The sequence below is a fragment of the Lineus longissimus genome, chromosome 5 (genome assembly GCF_910592395.1).
Source record: "Lineus longissimus chromosome 5, tnLinLong1.2, whole genome shotgun sequence".
Classification (NCBI taxonomy): Eukaryota; Metazoa; Nemertea; class Pilidiophora; order Heteronemertea; family Lineidae; genus Lineus; species Lineus longissimus.
This window is the reverse complement of record NC_088312.1, coordinates 2104963-2122884: the sequence shown is the minus strand read 5'-3', so window position 1 is coordinate 2122884 and position 17922 is coordinate 2104963. Positions and strand designations below refer to the sequence as shown.

General features: G+C 40.9%; 1 protein-coding gene across 7 annotated transcripts; it reads right to left on the bottom strand.

Moving 5' to 3' along the window:
• Positions 1 to 690: 690 nt before the first annotated feature.
• LOC135488331 (uncharacterized) lies at positions 691 to 17378 on the bottom strand. 7 transcript variants are annotated; one of them, XM_064772898.1, is made up of 7 exons: positions 17254 to 17378; positions 16077 to 16264; positions 3812 to 5090; positions 3101 to 3601; positions 2548 to 2766; positions 2099 to 2172; positions 691 to 1870 (listed from the first exon to the last, which is right to left on the bottom strand). In XM_064772898.1, the coding sequence occupies exons 2-7, from the start codon at positions 16191 to 16193 to the stop codon at positions 1568 to 1570; spliced, it is 2493 nt and encodes an 830-aa protein (XP_064628968.1). In that variant the 5' UTR covers positions 16194 to 16264; positions 17254 to 17378; the 3' UTR covers positions 691 to 1567. The 7 variants fall into 7 exon arrangements, with proteins under 7 accessions (XP_064628968.1, XP_064628972.1, XP_064628966.1 ...); XM_064772902.1 differs by lacking the exon at positions 16077 to 16264; XM_064772896.1 differs by lacking the exons at positions 16077 to 16264; positions 17254 to 17378 and adding an exon at positions 14764 to 15126.
• Positions 17379 to 17922: the final 544 nt, after the last annotated feature.

The window sequence follows — 17922 nt, the reverse complement described above, 5'->3', positions numbered from 1 at the left end:
AGAGGAGATTGTCTCCGACGTTGACGGTATATTTTTTTTGGGAGGACAGTGTCAGTCAATGGCGAAAGAATGTCTCTGAGGAGGAGCTCATAGATGTTTGTCTCGAGGAGAATCTCGTCTTTTGGAGGAGACTGTCTTCAGATCACTCAGAGGTGACTTTGTTGGAGGAAGATTTTTCTTTTGGAGGAGACTGTCTTCAGATTAGTCAGATGTGACTATCTCAGAAGGGGATTTTGTCATTTAGAGGAGACTGTCTTCAAGTCAGTTGGAAGTGATTGTCTCTGAAGAGGATTTTCCCTTTTGGAGGAGACCGTCTTTAAGTTAATAAAAGATGGCTTTTTCTGAGGAGAATTTTACCTTTTGTGAAAACTGTTGTTACAGGTAGTCCATGTATCTCACAAAAGGGGGTCACCACAAACAAATAATACAAACTATTCAGTTTCATCTTAATAAACAGCTTTAATTCGAGGTCTACAATATTCTGGATGTGCCCCTGCATTCACATGTTAAAAAGAATACCATATCGAACATAGGGTGCACAAAAACTTGTGTTTCCGCTGATGAAAGTAGCGCCAACTTGCGTCTTTTCCAGAAGGAGGCGTTTTACACTTGGAATGTTGTCATAAACGGAACATAGAACTGACCAGTCAAAAAAAAAAAAAAAAAAAAAAAAAATATATATATATACATATATATATATATTACAAAAAAAAAGAACTGACCAGTCAGGCAAGCATGTACCAGGGGATTTTAAATGGGCAGGAGCACTTGGCTATATGACCTCACCATCTTAATCTATGCTATAGTGTCACTGTATGCTATAGTGTCACTGTAGCCAAGGCTACACAAAGAAATACAGAAAAGAAATTTGTGAAAGACTTTAAGGTTCTACATGTATATACAAATTATACAAAGCATACAAGTAAAGGGTAGAAAAAGCGGTGTACCAAAATATCACAATGATGGGTACAGTTTTTTTGTAACACCCCATAGTTACAATAGTCACAGACACTATTTTTCATACTGGGTGTTACAAAAATACCAAGTATCAACCAGAAATCTTGGTTGAACAAACAGACATAGCAAATGCGGCAGGAGTTGATAATAAATTAGCATGAAATAAATTTGGAGCAAATGTGACCAACCTATTGAGTTATTACATTGATAAAGCTCAATACTCTTCACACTTCTACCTTCCCCAGCAATATAAAACCCAACACACTCATTGCGCAAATATGAAAGTGACCAATTGTCTTGTCAGTGACCAATTGATGACCTAGTTAACACCTTGGATGCCATTGAGTTTTTCTAAATATCCAATATAATCATAAGGTTTCACCATGCAAGTGTTTTTAAAAAAACAATCTTTAACAAACAACAATCATACAAGCTTCAATTTAAAATTTCTTTTAATAAAATTACATAAATATGGAACTTATTATCAAAAGCGCTAGAAACTTTCAAATGTCCATCACAAAATGGCAAGTACATAACCTATTTCAAATCACCGTCACGCAAACTCCTGAACACAATAGAGTCATAAAATTTCATCTAATATTTCATCTGGTCACACCTGAGTACCTCCTTCATCTTCGTCAGAATCCTCAATCACAGAGTCCCAGCCACCTTTCCCAATTATCCACCCGGCAAAGTAATCGACAAAGTAGTTGAGTGTATAATCCTTGATAGTAGTCACCGCATTTCCTCCGACTCCGACCAGCTGTACGGCACCACGAGCCAAGTGGAATAGCTGTGCCATCTGGTGGAAGTCTGGCTCACTATTTTGCGTGTATTGTCGCATGACCTTCTTGAACTTTTTGTAGCTCATTGTCCGCACGATTTCTGCTAGTGCTTCCTGGGGTATGGCAGTCTGTAAAGAAACAACAAGAAAATTAGCATGAAAAATAATGCCTAATGTAACCATGTTACCCACAAGTCGTACACCGCGCCATGTTCACTGCATGTCTGTGATATGATCAACGAGGTAGTTCCCCACAGTTTTGTCCTATTTTCCAGTTTCATGTCCTTATGAATAGCAAGGTTCTACAGCACATAATGTGTCCTGTTTCCATCCATTATACTGAATCTCCCTACTCACCCCATCAACGAGATCCATGTTGTCACCTTTATTTCGAAGGTATTTAGCAATCTCCTTTTCAAGAGCTGGTCCATCTGAAAACAACAAGCCCAAACTCTTAAATCTGAATATCATCAATTTGGATCAATTGTGCATGGCAGTCTCAACTATATTTAAGGCCAGTTGAAAGTACAAAGTTGCACAGGCCAAGCCTCAAACCCACCCTCCGATCTCAAGCCAGACGCTCTTCAACTGTGCTACCGCACTTCTACAGCAATGCTATGGTGATGCAATCCCTCCATACCAGCAGGACAAGATCAGGCCAACAACCTATTCTGTTGCCACTGATGTGTTACAGAAACAAGCATACAAACAACCATTCATTCAGTCAGATGAAAGGTTTTGACTTGCAAGTTAAAGTCTTAGATTCTGAAGAATTTTGGAATGAATAGCATGGATGTTAATCTTACCATATCCACCAGCAGCCCCAGGGGGTGTTGGGGAATGAGCAACTACTACTGTCGCCCTTTGTTGTGGCGGTGTTGCAACATTTGACCTTAACGGGGTGCTGGGGTAGTCCTCGGCAATATTGTCAAGCCTCTCCGCAATTCTATCATAGATTTCACCCTTTTCAGTTTCACTGCGGTCCGAGTGAAATTTCAGCGATGTCGTCAGGACTTTGTTTTCATCTGAAAATTTGACAAGATATAGAGATCTTGAATATATTTTCATCTTTAAAACATGTGAAATACATTGTCAATAAAAACTCACAACTTGTTACAGAAGTGATATTATGTGAAATACATATTGCAGAATCCTCCATTACATGAAGACTCAATTTTGCCAAAAGGGTGAGGTTGAACTTCCCTGAAGTTGGAAGTGTGGCTGCCAATATAGCAGGGTGCAAGAAACTGGTCACGCAAAGAGGCTGGCCCTTGATCTAAGTTAGCTGCAGCCATTTCCAGAGTGACCCTGGGCGCTACAGCCGAAGAATGCAAATAAACAATATCCTAAGATACTGACCTGGTGTTCCTGGCAGGCAATCTGGAACCACCACGGACGACAGCCCCTCGCCACCAGACGGTCGCGGCCGGCACGGCACAAGGTCCAACTTCAAATTCTCCCGATCAGCATACAAGCACCGTCCTTTGAATGAATGTTTCTTTTGAATACCGATATTATCCCCTTTATTAATACTGAAGGTCCGTTTTAACTCCTCGCGGAAACTTTCCTTCCTTTTAGGTGCATCACGGCCACTGTCTAAATTCTTCCCACTTGGCCCGTGAGCTACTATGATGTCCCCAGGGCGTTTGAAGCGATGACTATCATGAGCACCAGCACTATTAGTCCGACTTTCTAGTGAAAGACCTTGTTGAATCCTCATGCCCTCATATCTACCAAGACTGGACGTTCGTACAATGTCTGTTGAGCCTTTTACTTGGTTGACCTGGTTAATACGTGTGTCCGAAACAGTGAGTGTTGAAGTAATCTCAACGTTTTTTGTTGGAGTACGGCTTCCTTTTTCTGCAATTGTGAAGGACATTTACTTATTATTTTCATTCATCAAACATAAATCATACATTTCAAAACAGAAAATGTCTAATTTTTGATTTTTCAATTACATTCAATTCTCCTCACCCTTCCACAGTGTTGCCACCTATTCTTACAAGTCAGGAACTAAACTCAGGTGAAATCTGGGCCATTATGAAGTCCTATATTTCGGACAACACTCACCTTTTGAAGACCTCCTTTTGACCCCTAATTTTGAGTTCCTCAACCATTGCCACAGAGAGTTTTTTGACTCTTCACTCTCTACTCCTCTTGTGGAATGCCTTGAGCTATCAGATCCAGTTTTAACCCTGAATTTCTTGGAACTACTCGGACTAGGTGTAGTTGGGGTTTGAGATCCTGTTTTCACTTTGAACTTCTTTGAACCACTTGGACTAGGGGTGGTTGGGGTGTGGCGCCCCTCGCTACAGTCTCGACTCCCAGATTGCTTAAACTCAAATCCATTGGAGCTAGTTTTGTCGTAAGAGCCACGGGAGCTTGGTGTTGGATGAGTAATACTGTCCAAAATGTCTCCCGTGGAGGGCGAACTGTTTGGCAGGCTGCTACTACTAGATTTATCTGGAGAAGGAGTAGCTTTATGAATGTTTATCACAGGCGCGGCTCCCCCTTGGGGTGCAGGTTGATGTTTTGGTGACGCTCGTTTCGATTCTTTTCGTAGAAATTTTTCTCGTGCATTCAATTCCCGCTTCCTGAAACTCATTCGTAATCGCTCCTTCGCGCGGGTGAACACATTTTTCTTCTTCCGCTTTTTGAAACTGTCCTCATCATCGTCACTGCTTGAGTCATGGCGGGATGACCACGAGTCTTTCCGATCTACTGTTGTCGTTGAGATGGTGCTCATCATCGCAATAGTGGGAGGTGTTGGCGTCTCGCCTTCTGCTTTATTACTCGATGCCCGCCGAGGGTATTTCATCCCACTGGAGCGCTTAGTATTGTCTTTATAATCAGCAGATGATACAGTATTCGCTTTATTTCGTGCCTGAGGCTTCCATTCTTGATCCGCGCCCCGCTGCCCATGTTTCTGAATTGAGTCGATGACAGATCGTTTGGCAGCAGCCATGTAACTGTCACTGCGGTCGAATGAGGGACGCACTTTAAGAGCACCATTTTTCGATTGCACAGTTTTCTTTTTTGGTTTAGCACCAAGCGACGTTGAATGATGTGTCCCATTTTCTGACACTACAGTCTTATCTTCTGTGATGACCTCTAACTGTGGCTCATGCAGGACTTGACGCATTGGTGATGCGTCATTCTGACTGAGGCTACGTTTCAAGAACTTCTCCAGGACCAGCTTTGCCTCCTCTCGTATTGCTGGCAGGCTCTTGGTAATGAAATCCCTATCTTCATCCGAATCGTCATCTTTTGTCTCCGGCATCTTGACGTCACCGTTCGATGTGTTTGGTTGTACACTTCCAGGTTTTAGAAAGATCGGCGCTGTTGTTTCCTGAAAGATATGAACAATGCAAAAAAATTTGTTGAAATTCAGAAAAGAAACCTGGCATTTTTACGGTACAATATAGGACAGTGAAACATGATCGGTCATCTGAAACCAAAACTGAACTATAGAATTACATGTAACATTAATACTGACAACATAGTATTTTAGATTTAGTAGATTGTACTGGAGATAAATTATGAAGTACCGGTATATTGAATGTCTCGTCCCTTACTTGAAGTTAAAGCATGAACTGGCCTGGATCAACAGTCGGACAATGATATCATAATTTAGTGTGATAAATTCAACATAGTTCAACACCAGCCATATTGTAATTATAATTATGCTCTCGAATTCACACTGTACACCATATTGAGAGACCTCATGACGATAAAACGAAAGACTTTCCAACATCTTTGAACACCACAATGAGAGACCAAATGACTAGAAAACAAAAGACTTTCACTTCAGATATCTTTGATTGAACACAACATTGAGGGACCTCTTGACTACTATTAAAATTAGTCAACATTGAGGGACCTCTTGACTACTATTAAAATTAGTCAATACAAAACTTTAGAACATCTCTTGATTTTGAAACACCACACTGATAGACCCTTGACTAGTAAATGTAAGACTTAACAATATCTTTGATTTCACACCAGACTGAGAGAAATGTAAAATAGAACAGTACCCATGTTAAAGTTCTATTTCGTTTTAAGATTTAAATTTAAATTTGGTCCATCAAAGTCAAAATGTTACTCCAACACACACAGTGATATTGAGAGTATTGTAATGTATTGGATGATCAAAGCATTGGCCTACTCACCACTTGGCAAACCATGTTGACGGTGGAACGAGAGCTATAGAATTACCTCGCAGCAGGTCACACAGGCCTATTATAACTGTAGGCTTATCTGAGTTCTGACGTCACCACATGATAATGAACTACAAAGTGGAAAACCCACAACAGTTCTGAGGATCCACGTTGGAATTGTTTACACGTTGATAACGGCTACCTTTGGTCGATGCCATTGTCATTTTGCGAGAACTATCAATAGATTTGATCAATCATACTGTGGATTAAGGCGTGAAATATAACTAGGGCAGGTTGGGAAAACCCATACAGTCATTACACACGGTGGATGAGGCTTACTATGGTAAGCTTTATGAATACATGTGGGCCAATGCACATTGGTTTTGGTCAAATATAGGCTTTACAAATCATTTCATTGTTTAAACCTTTCCTTTTTTGGCAGTCGTCAACAAGAACTTAGGCTTAGCCCTGACCAGGAAAAAAAAGATGAAAACAGGGCAATGAATCACAGGTTTTAGTTGGTGACATGTAGAAGGTCGCAACATATTTCATGCACTCATGGTGAAGTTACGCAAGGTTCTGATTGAAAGTAGCAGAGGTCCGGACATTACCATATATGGACGGGTTGTGGTTGATATGACATCAAAGATACAGCTCCAACGATTATTATCTTACAGCACCAAATTGTGCAATACCAGGACAGAAAATGTTTTTGTGCATAGCACCTGTTTCGAGGGCCAGGTTTAAAGGAAGGAGCTATGAGGTCAAAGTGCCTATCTTTAGGTGACTTTGAGTAGCTCAATCCAACCCACCTGGCTCTTTCCAATAAACTCATTTTAAATTGGTCAGGTGTCAAAGGGATTGATAGCCAATCCAGTTGTTTACCTGAGTATCACATGCCCGACCCACTGATGATCACATTAGGCGTTTTTACACGGTGCGGGTTCAAGCCGGATCGAGACTAGTTCAGGTACCAGCCGGTTTATTTTCCCTCGTGTAAAAGCGAACCTACCGTCCAGAACCCTCCTGGTCCGAGGCGGGTTCCGATCGCCGGTCTCGGGTCGGTGCAGGCCGGTGTAGGCCGGTGGAGGAGGGTTTATTTATGCGTGTAAAAGCGAACCGGCTCCGAGCCGGTTTGCGCACGGTACTCGCGTGACGTCATTCGCGGGAATAGCTGCCGTGTTCCTGGCATGAAATTTTCCGCGGAAAGAAACTGCTGTGAAATCTTCAATTTATCGAGCGCAAGAGCTTTCTTTCCATACAAATGCTGTGTACCAAAGCAAAAACTCTGCATCTCACCGGCGCCATCGTAAACCATTTTGCATTATTTGTTGTTGTGATATTTTCGTAGCTCCACCGCCAGCAGGATTGATCAGCGCCACCAATTGACGATGTTAGTGACGAACCGGCCTGGAGCCGGATCGAGGCCAGATCGTCGAACCGTCCCCGTGTAAAAGCGAAATGAACCGTCCTGAACCGAACACGCCTCGTGACGGTTCAGGAGGGTTGTCTTGAACCAGCACCGTGTAAAAAGGCCTACTGTTCTCAATGACTACCAACAAGGAAGGTGTTGCAAGACAGTTGCACTACAAACAATTATGGGTGGATCCCTCTACCAAAATAAACATGATCAGTGAGCAGATGTTGAATGAGTTGAAAAGCATCACAGGCCTATTGTTAAACTTTTTTCTTTGCATGAATGACACAATGTAATTAGCCTACTCAGTATTGTACATCATATCCACCGATCCAAAACCTTTTCCTCTCAACATTTTGAAACAAGCGGATATAAGGCAATAGACTGGATTTCCCCCAAAACTTCCAACTAATTACCCTTTTAATCAATATATCTTGTATGTATTGATAATTAACCACAATCATAATCACATGGACTAACTTTCAATGTGACGTTACAAAGAAAAGTATCGCTGTATAGGGCAAGATGTACAAGAATATCACCATAAATGGAAATGCTGAGACATTCATTGATTATTAAAGTGGATTTTTTCCCCGAGCCATTATGACAAGGTTATCAAATCTACTAACATGATTTAAAGATTGATTGGAGTCCCAATGTTCTCTCAATGGATTGAAGGATATACCTGGTAATGCAGTTTTCCACTAGATCATGACTTCCCGGATAGGTCATAGGCGCGTGATTATGATATCAGAATCAACAGATTTATTAGCGATGGATCAGTCTACGCAAAACCTACAGAAAACACACAAAAGTGTAAATCTAAGCTCATGATATAAAGCCATAAGGTTATTGCGAACTTGCCAACACGTAGGAGACTTACACTTACATGCATAAACTTGTTTCGTCTTTCCCAAAGGACAACCAGAGGCTGGAACTCAGCCAAGTTGCCAGCTAATAATCCAAATGAAGCAACCAAATGTGCCTCATACCTGATGCGTCACCAAAATGGCATTTAGTCCCAACACCCACAAATTATGTAAGAGTTCCCACGCAGTAGCATAAAGCGTCATCCAAGCGTGGGTCAGGTCCATGTTTCATTTAACATAACAACAAACCCGTATACCCCATTATATTTTCATGAGATCAATAGAAAGGACATGATCTATTGAGGAAAGAGAGGCCAAGTCAGGACATGGTCTACTGGTTTCAAACCAAGTGAGTATGCGACCAAGTGCACATTCTATATCACACTATGAAATGAGTTTCATTTCTTAAGATTTCGTTTCGTTTCTCTTTCAAGCCAACCAAACTTCTCAGCCCAATGAATTTAAAGAGTAAGACGTGGCCACAGGGACGGTGTGGGGATTGCCGGATGGACTTGCCAACACCACCGCCTTTGTGACTGCCACAGATTTGAGAGGATATTGACCAACATCAAACACAGATGAAGAAGAAGAAGAACATCATTCAAATTACTGAGACTGTCATATGTGACCCACCACGACAAAATGAGTCGCATGTCGCACAGAAGATGAGCCTCAAATGACACCAGGACATAATAGAAGAAATTGATGTACTCAGATGTCACAAAAGGCAGACAACAGTGAAATGAACAACCAGTGTGTCTCAACCAGTCAAACTCGGAGCGGCATGCGACTTGTTTCGTTATGGCGGGTCACATATTACATGTATGAGGGATCATCCATACAAACATCAATGTTTCACAATCCTCACAATGATAGGAAGGGGGAGGTGGGAAGGGATTGTTTGTTGGGATTGCCTTTTCAGTTTGAATGGGTTTTGCCAGTTTGAGGCCACCAGTAGCTTACAGTACTATTATCCCTACTTGGTATCCATCAGAGCATCAGCCACTTAAGCCCTCAGAAGTCGGCACTTGACTGCAAGTTGAACCCACCACCTCAAGAGTTTAGCTACATGTATCTGCAACTTACACCAAATACACAGAAATCACTTACCCTCTCTGGAACAATATAAGCCACACCCATGATGGAGCAAGTTTGCCTTCTTAATCAAGAATGCCAAATTTCACACTTTGTCAAATCAGACGAATAAAATCTCGATAAAATTTGATAATGATATCATCCAATAGCCTGAATTTCCAATTCCCTGAAAATATCTCGAAAGAAATATTCTGGACTGATCAGAATATGACTGCTCATGACACCCTGACCAGCTAGAAAGGCCAACAATATCCAATGCTAACTTTCCTATTGATCGGTTATGTAACATTACCTGGCCGAGGGTGAGGAGTTCAGCTGGAGAGCAACTCGGGTCATGCTATATCGGTTATTTTTTATTACGATATGAAAAGAAACCCCTCTAAAGGACCGCTTGGGACTGATCAAACAATATTATTGAAGTGGATTTCAACAATGCTCCAGATACTTGGTAATGCCAACAGACATACTGATTGATATGGTCTGTCCAGAGAGTGTTTTAGGTCAACAGGTCATTGCTATGTGGGCGTTACTTTTTGCAACATGAGGTTGGCGGATTGAACTCTTGTTCGATAATCATTGCTTGTTATGTAACCAATGAATAGCTTGGGGTCAGCTTACTTCATTTTGAGAGTTACATGTAAAAGCTGACCACGGTTCATGCATGCTGAGTTCGACCCCTCCAATCTGCAAGACAACTCCATTGCCAGCGCCACGTGCTCAAGACAAGGCCAGGTGGCCAGGGACTAACGTGAAAAACTGCTTTCAGCTGCGGGATGTCACTTACTATAAGGTTGTTATCAACTCCACCTCTGTTAGCAGGATATGAACTGATGAAGTACATATACTTTTTGAACCTCCGGCTTCAGAACAATGCCTAGTTGCCTACTATATGCGCATATAATCATAACAGATAGGCCTACTTCAAGGAAGAGAAACACCTGAATTATCATGAACAGCTTATTATTCTCAAGTTCTTCACCTGAAATCGGACTCATTCTTCAGCAGATGGGGGTAAGAATATGTTAGTCACTAGTCAGTTAGTTCTCTAATGGAAAACAGGAACAATACTGTGTGCGGAAGTACTCATTGCTGGTGAGCCTGACATTCAAGTAACCTCTAAATCTCGCAAGTCACGGACAGATCTGGGTTCAAGGGTTCTGACAGGTGACTATGCACGAGAGAAGCATATGATACCTATAGCTGCACTACAGGGTGTCGTGCTACTTTTAAAGTTGAATAACCTTTTCATTAGTATTAGTTTTGGATGCAGTTTCTTGAAAAATTTAGATTGGAGAAATCGAAAGAAAAGTCATATTTCAGACAAAATCTTTCTCAGTAACACTCCCATCTTTAAATGTCACCAAAGTATCATTATTCCATTAAACAAACATGACAATCTTGTCGTCGCACGCCATTCACGCAAACTCGATCAATAGTGTATTTCATCATCATAATATGGTCAAACCGTATGTAATTTGTGCAGGACACATACATGTAAAGCCCATTTATATTCCATTTCCAATCAAGCCGCATCGATCGAGATCAATAGACGAGTCTAATCAGTCCACGGCCACTCAATATCATGTCGATGCACATGTCATGTGGTGGTGGAAGGGGGCACGCATGAATTACAATGTACAGATGGCTAAGTACCTCAGGTCATGTGGCGACTGAAAACTGTAAACCACTTCATTTTTCAGCATTCAAACCAAGGCATTCAAACCTCAATATGTGAAAAATTAAAATCACAAAAAAATTTCATTCGAAAAACGGAGAAATTTTGTAATCTGCTATTTGTGACAATGACATAGATTGTGAAAATTAAATTTTTTCCCGAAATTTTTTGAAATTAAAAAAAAATGATGGGACGCAAATATTTTGCAGTTGACAAAAATACTCACATCTGGTTGATACCAATAGACCTTATCTAGTGCCCTTCTACTCTCGATCATTAGGATATCCATAATGCCAAAAAAACCACAACCAATTCTCTAGTTTTGGCAAGCTTTCTTAGACCTTGCTCATCAGTGTCAAAAATTGAATGTTTATGTTTACTTCCGTAGAGGCACAGTTCGAACTTTGACCCTTATTCCTTGGAATTACATGCAAGTTCTAAGTATTGGTGTAAACAACAAACTGACATCGAAATTCACAGCAATTGTAAAGAGAATAGGTCACAATGAGAATAAATGGAGCATTTTGAGGAAATCTAAACAAAATAGATGTCACACTATTATACCTACCAAGTATTGCCCATAACTGCAACATCCCTTAACCCATCCAACATATAGAGTCATTATCCAACTCTATGAATTGTAATCACCTTTTTGATTTGTGATAGCCCTTGTTAAAAGATCATGTACAACCTATGAATACCAAGTGGATGACATCATCTCATTAGCCACAACCCTCGTCATAACTTGGTATGTCCAAGGAGAACAACTTAATGCCAATCAGGGAGGTCAGTTTCACACAGAATAACACGGAGAGACAATGATGGAGCCGGCTGGTATGCTTTGTGTTTTTCAGTCATGAATGGGTATTTCCTACTCCTTTTGTCCCAGGCATGCCATCAAAGAGAACACTTCCGTTTAAACTGAAACAACTACAACACAGACCACCAATTGGCATGACATGTTGATATTATCACACAGGAATGTGCTCCTCAAGACACAAATCCTATATCCTGATGTCACACCTGTGCCATGATCACGCTGCTCTGGCAATCAACCAACATTACAATGGATGACATCACCCTCTTAGCTGCCAGAATCAATCCAACAGGATTGAGTATACCAGAGGAAACTCTGTCAGGAGAGTAGTGGGACTGACTGGGCAGTGAACATGGGACCTCAGAGGTGTCCGTGCTGATGTTTCTACTGCTTCACTCTCACAGCCTCATCAAACACATCATCTCGCTAACAGGGCATACAACAAGACTCCAACCTTACTGAGTGTTTCCATAAGGGAGTAAGTCAATATATGTATCGTATGAAGTGGCCTGATAAGTCTGGATGCCAGTCAAACAATTGCTGAACGAATGGGATGACATCACCGACCGCCCGGCAGCCAGCAATTCACTGTTGTCTCATAAACTCACTTATTCTGTCTGTATTTCAGTTTGTTGTCAACGCAAATCGTCAATCAACCAACACCTCAAATCATAGAGGTGTCAGCCCCCCCCCCCCCGCCTCTTCAGTAGGCAGACTATTGATCTGTAGCTTTCCAAACTCAGTGATTCAGGTCTTTCTAGCAATGACACACTTGAAGATCTAGAAGAGCTACTAAATGCACTCTTCTAGATACAAATGACAGCAGAATATGACAACTTGGAAGTATTTCCAATCCACAACGGACAACAGTGGGCACGGAGCCTTTCGAGTTATTCTGTCTGGAGTGGTTTATGACCAACTAATTAACACGAAGCAAGCAATTAATGCAATAATGGATGATTCAGAGAGTCAAAGAGGGACAAATGCTGGCATGGATTAGCTATCTTTGGTTAACATTCAAGATGGCTGACCCTGAGAGTTGACCCTTTGATGTGTTCCAACACAGACAAATTTGAGCCCTCTTCCACCATTTCGATGACAAAAGTCCAAACAAAGAAAGCCCACAATGGCCAACTTCCTTTCTGCCCAGTTGCATATCATCTTTCAGGGTCACTATTGGAAATGTACATGTATGTCTGAAAGCATGCAATCACCAGAAGATTAAACTGAAAATCCTTGCGGAATTGACGTCTAATAGTAAATTGGCTGGAAGTGGTACATTACATGTTAACGGCATCAGACGGGATTTTGTTGACATATTGGTGAAGAATACTGATGAAGTGATAAGATTTATGACAACCCACGATGTGTGGGCAGGCGATCAATTGCCGACAGTCCTAAAGGGCTGTCGCTTAGCATCTGAATCAACAGTGATCAATCGTTTACCAAATTCGCAACCAACCAAATCATGTCTCGATGGAAGATCGATATCCAACAGTGCTAAAGGCTATTGCATAGCGCCTAAATTGCATAAACTGACGCACCCAAAATTATTCAATCACAGTAATATCGAACCAAAATCACACCAAGCCCTCTATGATGATGACTGATCACCAACTGTGGCCAAAGCTGAGGGTATAAGTGCCTAAACTGGCACTGGCAAATCAGTCGATCACATTCACTGATTTAGAGTGATAGAGGAGTTGCCACAACTCATATTTCTTTGCTCAGGAAGAACATAAAGCAGCACAAAAATCATAGTCTCTATATTTTGACATCCCTGAAAAGTTCTGTCTTAAGAGAGCTGGCCAGATAAGAAAGGCCTCTTGCATGTATTGGAATAACACTTACCAATTTGGGGTCTGACCACTAACTATTAAAACAGAAACAATAACAACCAGTAACAGATGGGATCTAATCAGCTCTTAGTCACATTTATCAAATTAATAATTCATATCACAGCCTTGAAAGCGTGGGCAGATGACAATAGGAACATTCCAAATCTATGAATAGTCTGCACAAACCACAGCAATCAATTTCATTTCCGATCAAAACCCTTCATGTCATGTTTACAAATGTTTCTGCGAAGTATTCAAATTTATTTTCAGAAAGTCCTGGCTGATGTAATTCTGAAAGTTCAAGAGCGTGTGCGATTACTCACACCACCATTTTTCATGTGTGCTAAGACAATTAAAAGCAGTTTACAGTAGCAAATCAAATAAACTTACCCGGTACTGTACAAACCATGAAGTTTTGGCGTGCTTTTATCTTATCATAAAGTAATTAGTTCCAATCACAATCACAATTACATGTACTGTACTTTCGTTCCTGTTTTTGAATGCTTTCGTATAAATGGTCAAAGAGAAAGTTCTTTTTGCTGAATGCCTGAAATCAAAAATCGGCAACCGATTTTGGCTTCCAGTGAGAATTTAAAATAAGAGGAGCTCCACATAGTTTTTAAAACAATTTTTGAATGATTAAACATTTTTATAGAACGAATCTTCTGAACCAGACAATGTTGTTTTTTTGCAGACGTACCCACAAGTACATTTGTATGTGACACTGACAGGTGTTTTGATACGGACATCTCACACATCAGAATTTCTAGGAAGCGCTTCATTGATTACCATGAATTTCGGACAATAACAACAGGCTATATATATTCTCCGATAATGGACAACATTTCAAAGAGCTCAGAATGAGGAAATCTAGCTCTACTGTTAGTCAAACAAGATCCATTTATGATAGGGATCATTTCGAGTTAAAAAACCATTATCTTGTCAACATTTTCATTTTCCTTGTTCAATTTATGGGACAACTCATCAATATTGCCATCATACCTCATACCCGACTACGAAAGCCTGTGAAAATGGCAAAACGTGACAGTCAACCAAAGGGGAATGCCAGACAGCAAAACTCTTACTCAAGTTAAACCTGTAGGGCACCAATCCTTCAAACAATTCTACAAAATCTCACAAGAGATCAAGCTCACCTGCTGCACTGGTTGTTTCCAAATCAACCCCACACCATCAGAGTAAATGGGGGTTGATTTCCCATTCCTAAACAACCCCTGCACATCTATCTCGTCCAGGGGACTCCCAGGCAGGCGCTCGATTAACTCCACTAGCGGACTTTTCATTTTCGGAAACTTCCACGGGTTTTCATCCCCGAAAGACATGGTATACTGTTCACAATGTCAAATATTGTCATATCCTATCCTACTTGAAAGAGCATACATGAACATTCTAATATCTAGCCACGGATACTGTCGATCGTCAACAAACTGAAGGCCATGCCAGAGAGGGAGCCCAATCCCTATTCGTTGTCTCACTCTGTCACTTGAAGGTGTTCGTCATTTTAGGGCTTGAAGTCAAATGATTAGCACTGCATGTGTAGCTTGTGACCGCTCATACATGTAGTTAGGCCTACCGTACACTTTAAAGACTAAAGCCCATGTTCAACATGCATGGCCTTCCCCTGGACGGATAGGATTTAGTCACCGGAGCACAAAATTCTAATCCTGGATGTATTGAGAACAAAACAAGTGTAAAATGAGTGATTTCCAAACCATAAGAGCATCCTTTTTTGGAGAATAAAATAATCTAATCCTATTGTTTGTAATCTCAATCTGAAATTTTTGGTAATGTGGCAGATGCTCAAGCACAGCAGACGTCAGAGACAATTCCTGAACCCTGGGAGCTGTTTACATGACAGGACATGCAACATGTTACCTTACTACATGTATGAGATAATCTCGAATCACAGCATGTAAAATCCTCTGTCTAAATGCACACTATAAAACACTCTAAGAATAACAACAAACTTGGCTGGAAAAAAGTTCACTCAAAATCAATCGCCTTACAATATAACTATTGGAAAATGTCTTAACCAAGGACTATTCTCCAATTGGTTCAGTGCATGCCCCATCTGCAATCACACGGTCTCATTTCCATGAAATATGCCATGCTGCACTTCAATGGAGAGAACTGTCGCGATATATGGATTTATGAATCAAATTCACAACACATCAGCATCACCCGAGTTAGTGGCAGCATTCTATTGATTGGTGTCACCCCCTCATCCTGGATGATCACGGGTTAGTTGAAATCAGAAACACTGAATGAGAGAGGGAATTACTGTGTAACCACTCTAACAGTGTTTCTGTTGACTCAATGAGAGTCAGAGTGAAACATGACTGGCACAGACAGCACGGGCTGCCTTTAGGATTCCCACCAAATACATGGAGGTTACATGTAACTCATGTCAGTATTGTCAGGGAAAGGTTAAGAAGAATGTGGAACTTACTGTGTCTTTTGGACCCGGATAGGTATATGCTTTCTTCACCGGCCTTACTGGATGCATTTTCTGCTCATGCAGGTCTTCCTGCCTCTTCTGAGCAGTCTTGGAGTAACCGAGACCCATTTCCAACGATTGTAGTCCCACAAGACGTATTGCAGAATGTCTACGAATCAAATGTAGTGCGAAGTATTTAACTGAACTTGGAACGAAATGCCACGGTCAAAATTCAAAACCATGAGTAAATAAACAGTTCATGACGAGACCTTATAAAAGACCTAGGTTGTGCAAACAATAGATTATTTTTGATAATAAAGGTCAGATGACAATAGCCAAATTTCATGAATTTAGAATTTGGTCATATTTGGAATGGAATATATGGGGTGCGCTTTAAAAATTTATATTTAAATCAATAATCAGGGGGCTGTTGTACTTGACCAAAGGTCAAAGATCTGATCAACTTGTCTTACTTGGTATGGTAAAATAGAGATCATGATATAAATAGAGATCATGATTCATGATCTTTATTTTACCATACCAAGTAAGACAAGTTGATTGATAATTGATATTGCCGATTATTGTGATGTGATTGTAGACAATGGACAGAAGCCCAATCCTACTCCTCTCGTCAAATTACAAGACATCACATCCACAATGACATCTGGTGGGTGAAATATGAACCGGACACTAAGAGATTGTAAAAATGTAAGAGAAATCTCCTCAGGTTAATATTATTATTGCCGATTATTGTGATGTGATTGTAGACAATGGACAGAAGCCCAATCCTACTCCTCTCGTCAAATTACAAGACATCACATCCACAATGACATCTAGTGGGTGAAATATGAACCGGACACTAAGAGATTGTAAAAATGTAAGAGAAATCTCCTCAGGTTATCAACTCCTATGATAAAATGAATGAGGCTGGGGTAGGGTAGGCCTACTTGTGCCAAGAAAGCGTTAGTTTAGTGTCACTTGAGTCAGAAGTATGAATTTTTATTCACCTGCTCTGGCAACCTAGCTGTAGTCTTTACACTTGCTGACATCATGGTCTGCCTCTGCCTCTGGACACCTTCATGTGTCCGACTTTCAACAATTTGACTTCGAACGGGGCAAAAATCGAAATACGAAATTTGAGACAAAACAACAGAAATGGACAAGATTTAGTCAATCAAAATATACAAACCTATACTTGGCTTTTCAGGGATTGTGATCAGTAAACTCTTTGCATCCTACCAGTCAAATATTCCATATATTTTGCGAGAAATCGGTGTTTGAAATTGGAAAAACTTGCATTTCGTGGAAGGTGGTGCTGACACCTATTGCCGTTATATGTTGCAGGCCAACTGTGTCTGTGTCCGAGGTAATACCCGATGAATCGTTGCATATTGCGGGGCAAGAGTTGCCCGTGTGGCACGATATAACAGCGAATGGAGTCCAAAGAATCCAAGCCCACGCGCTTGGTCTTGGAATTTGTGAGGCTTTCGGAGGATTCGTTGTCCCACAAGGGCAACTATCCGAACCGAATGAGGCAGGTGAGAACTTGTTTGTTTGCAAAGAGTCAGCTTGGACCCCCACCCAGACGAAACATCATGACTCGATCGTCATCCACGTTCCTGTGGTTCCGTTATGTAACGCTGAAAGACAAATTGATACGTTTCCTTTGCCCCCTCCTCCATTGAAAAGCCATGGTCTCTCTTGGCTGGATGTATATCGAACCCTGGAATATAGCGAACAAACAAAAAGACAACAGTTCGACTAGTACGGCCTCCAACCGATAGATGTCCCCGGTTGTTTTTTCTGTTTTAACAAAAAATATTCATGTATTGTGTTCTTTCTATTTGCTGATAAAGAG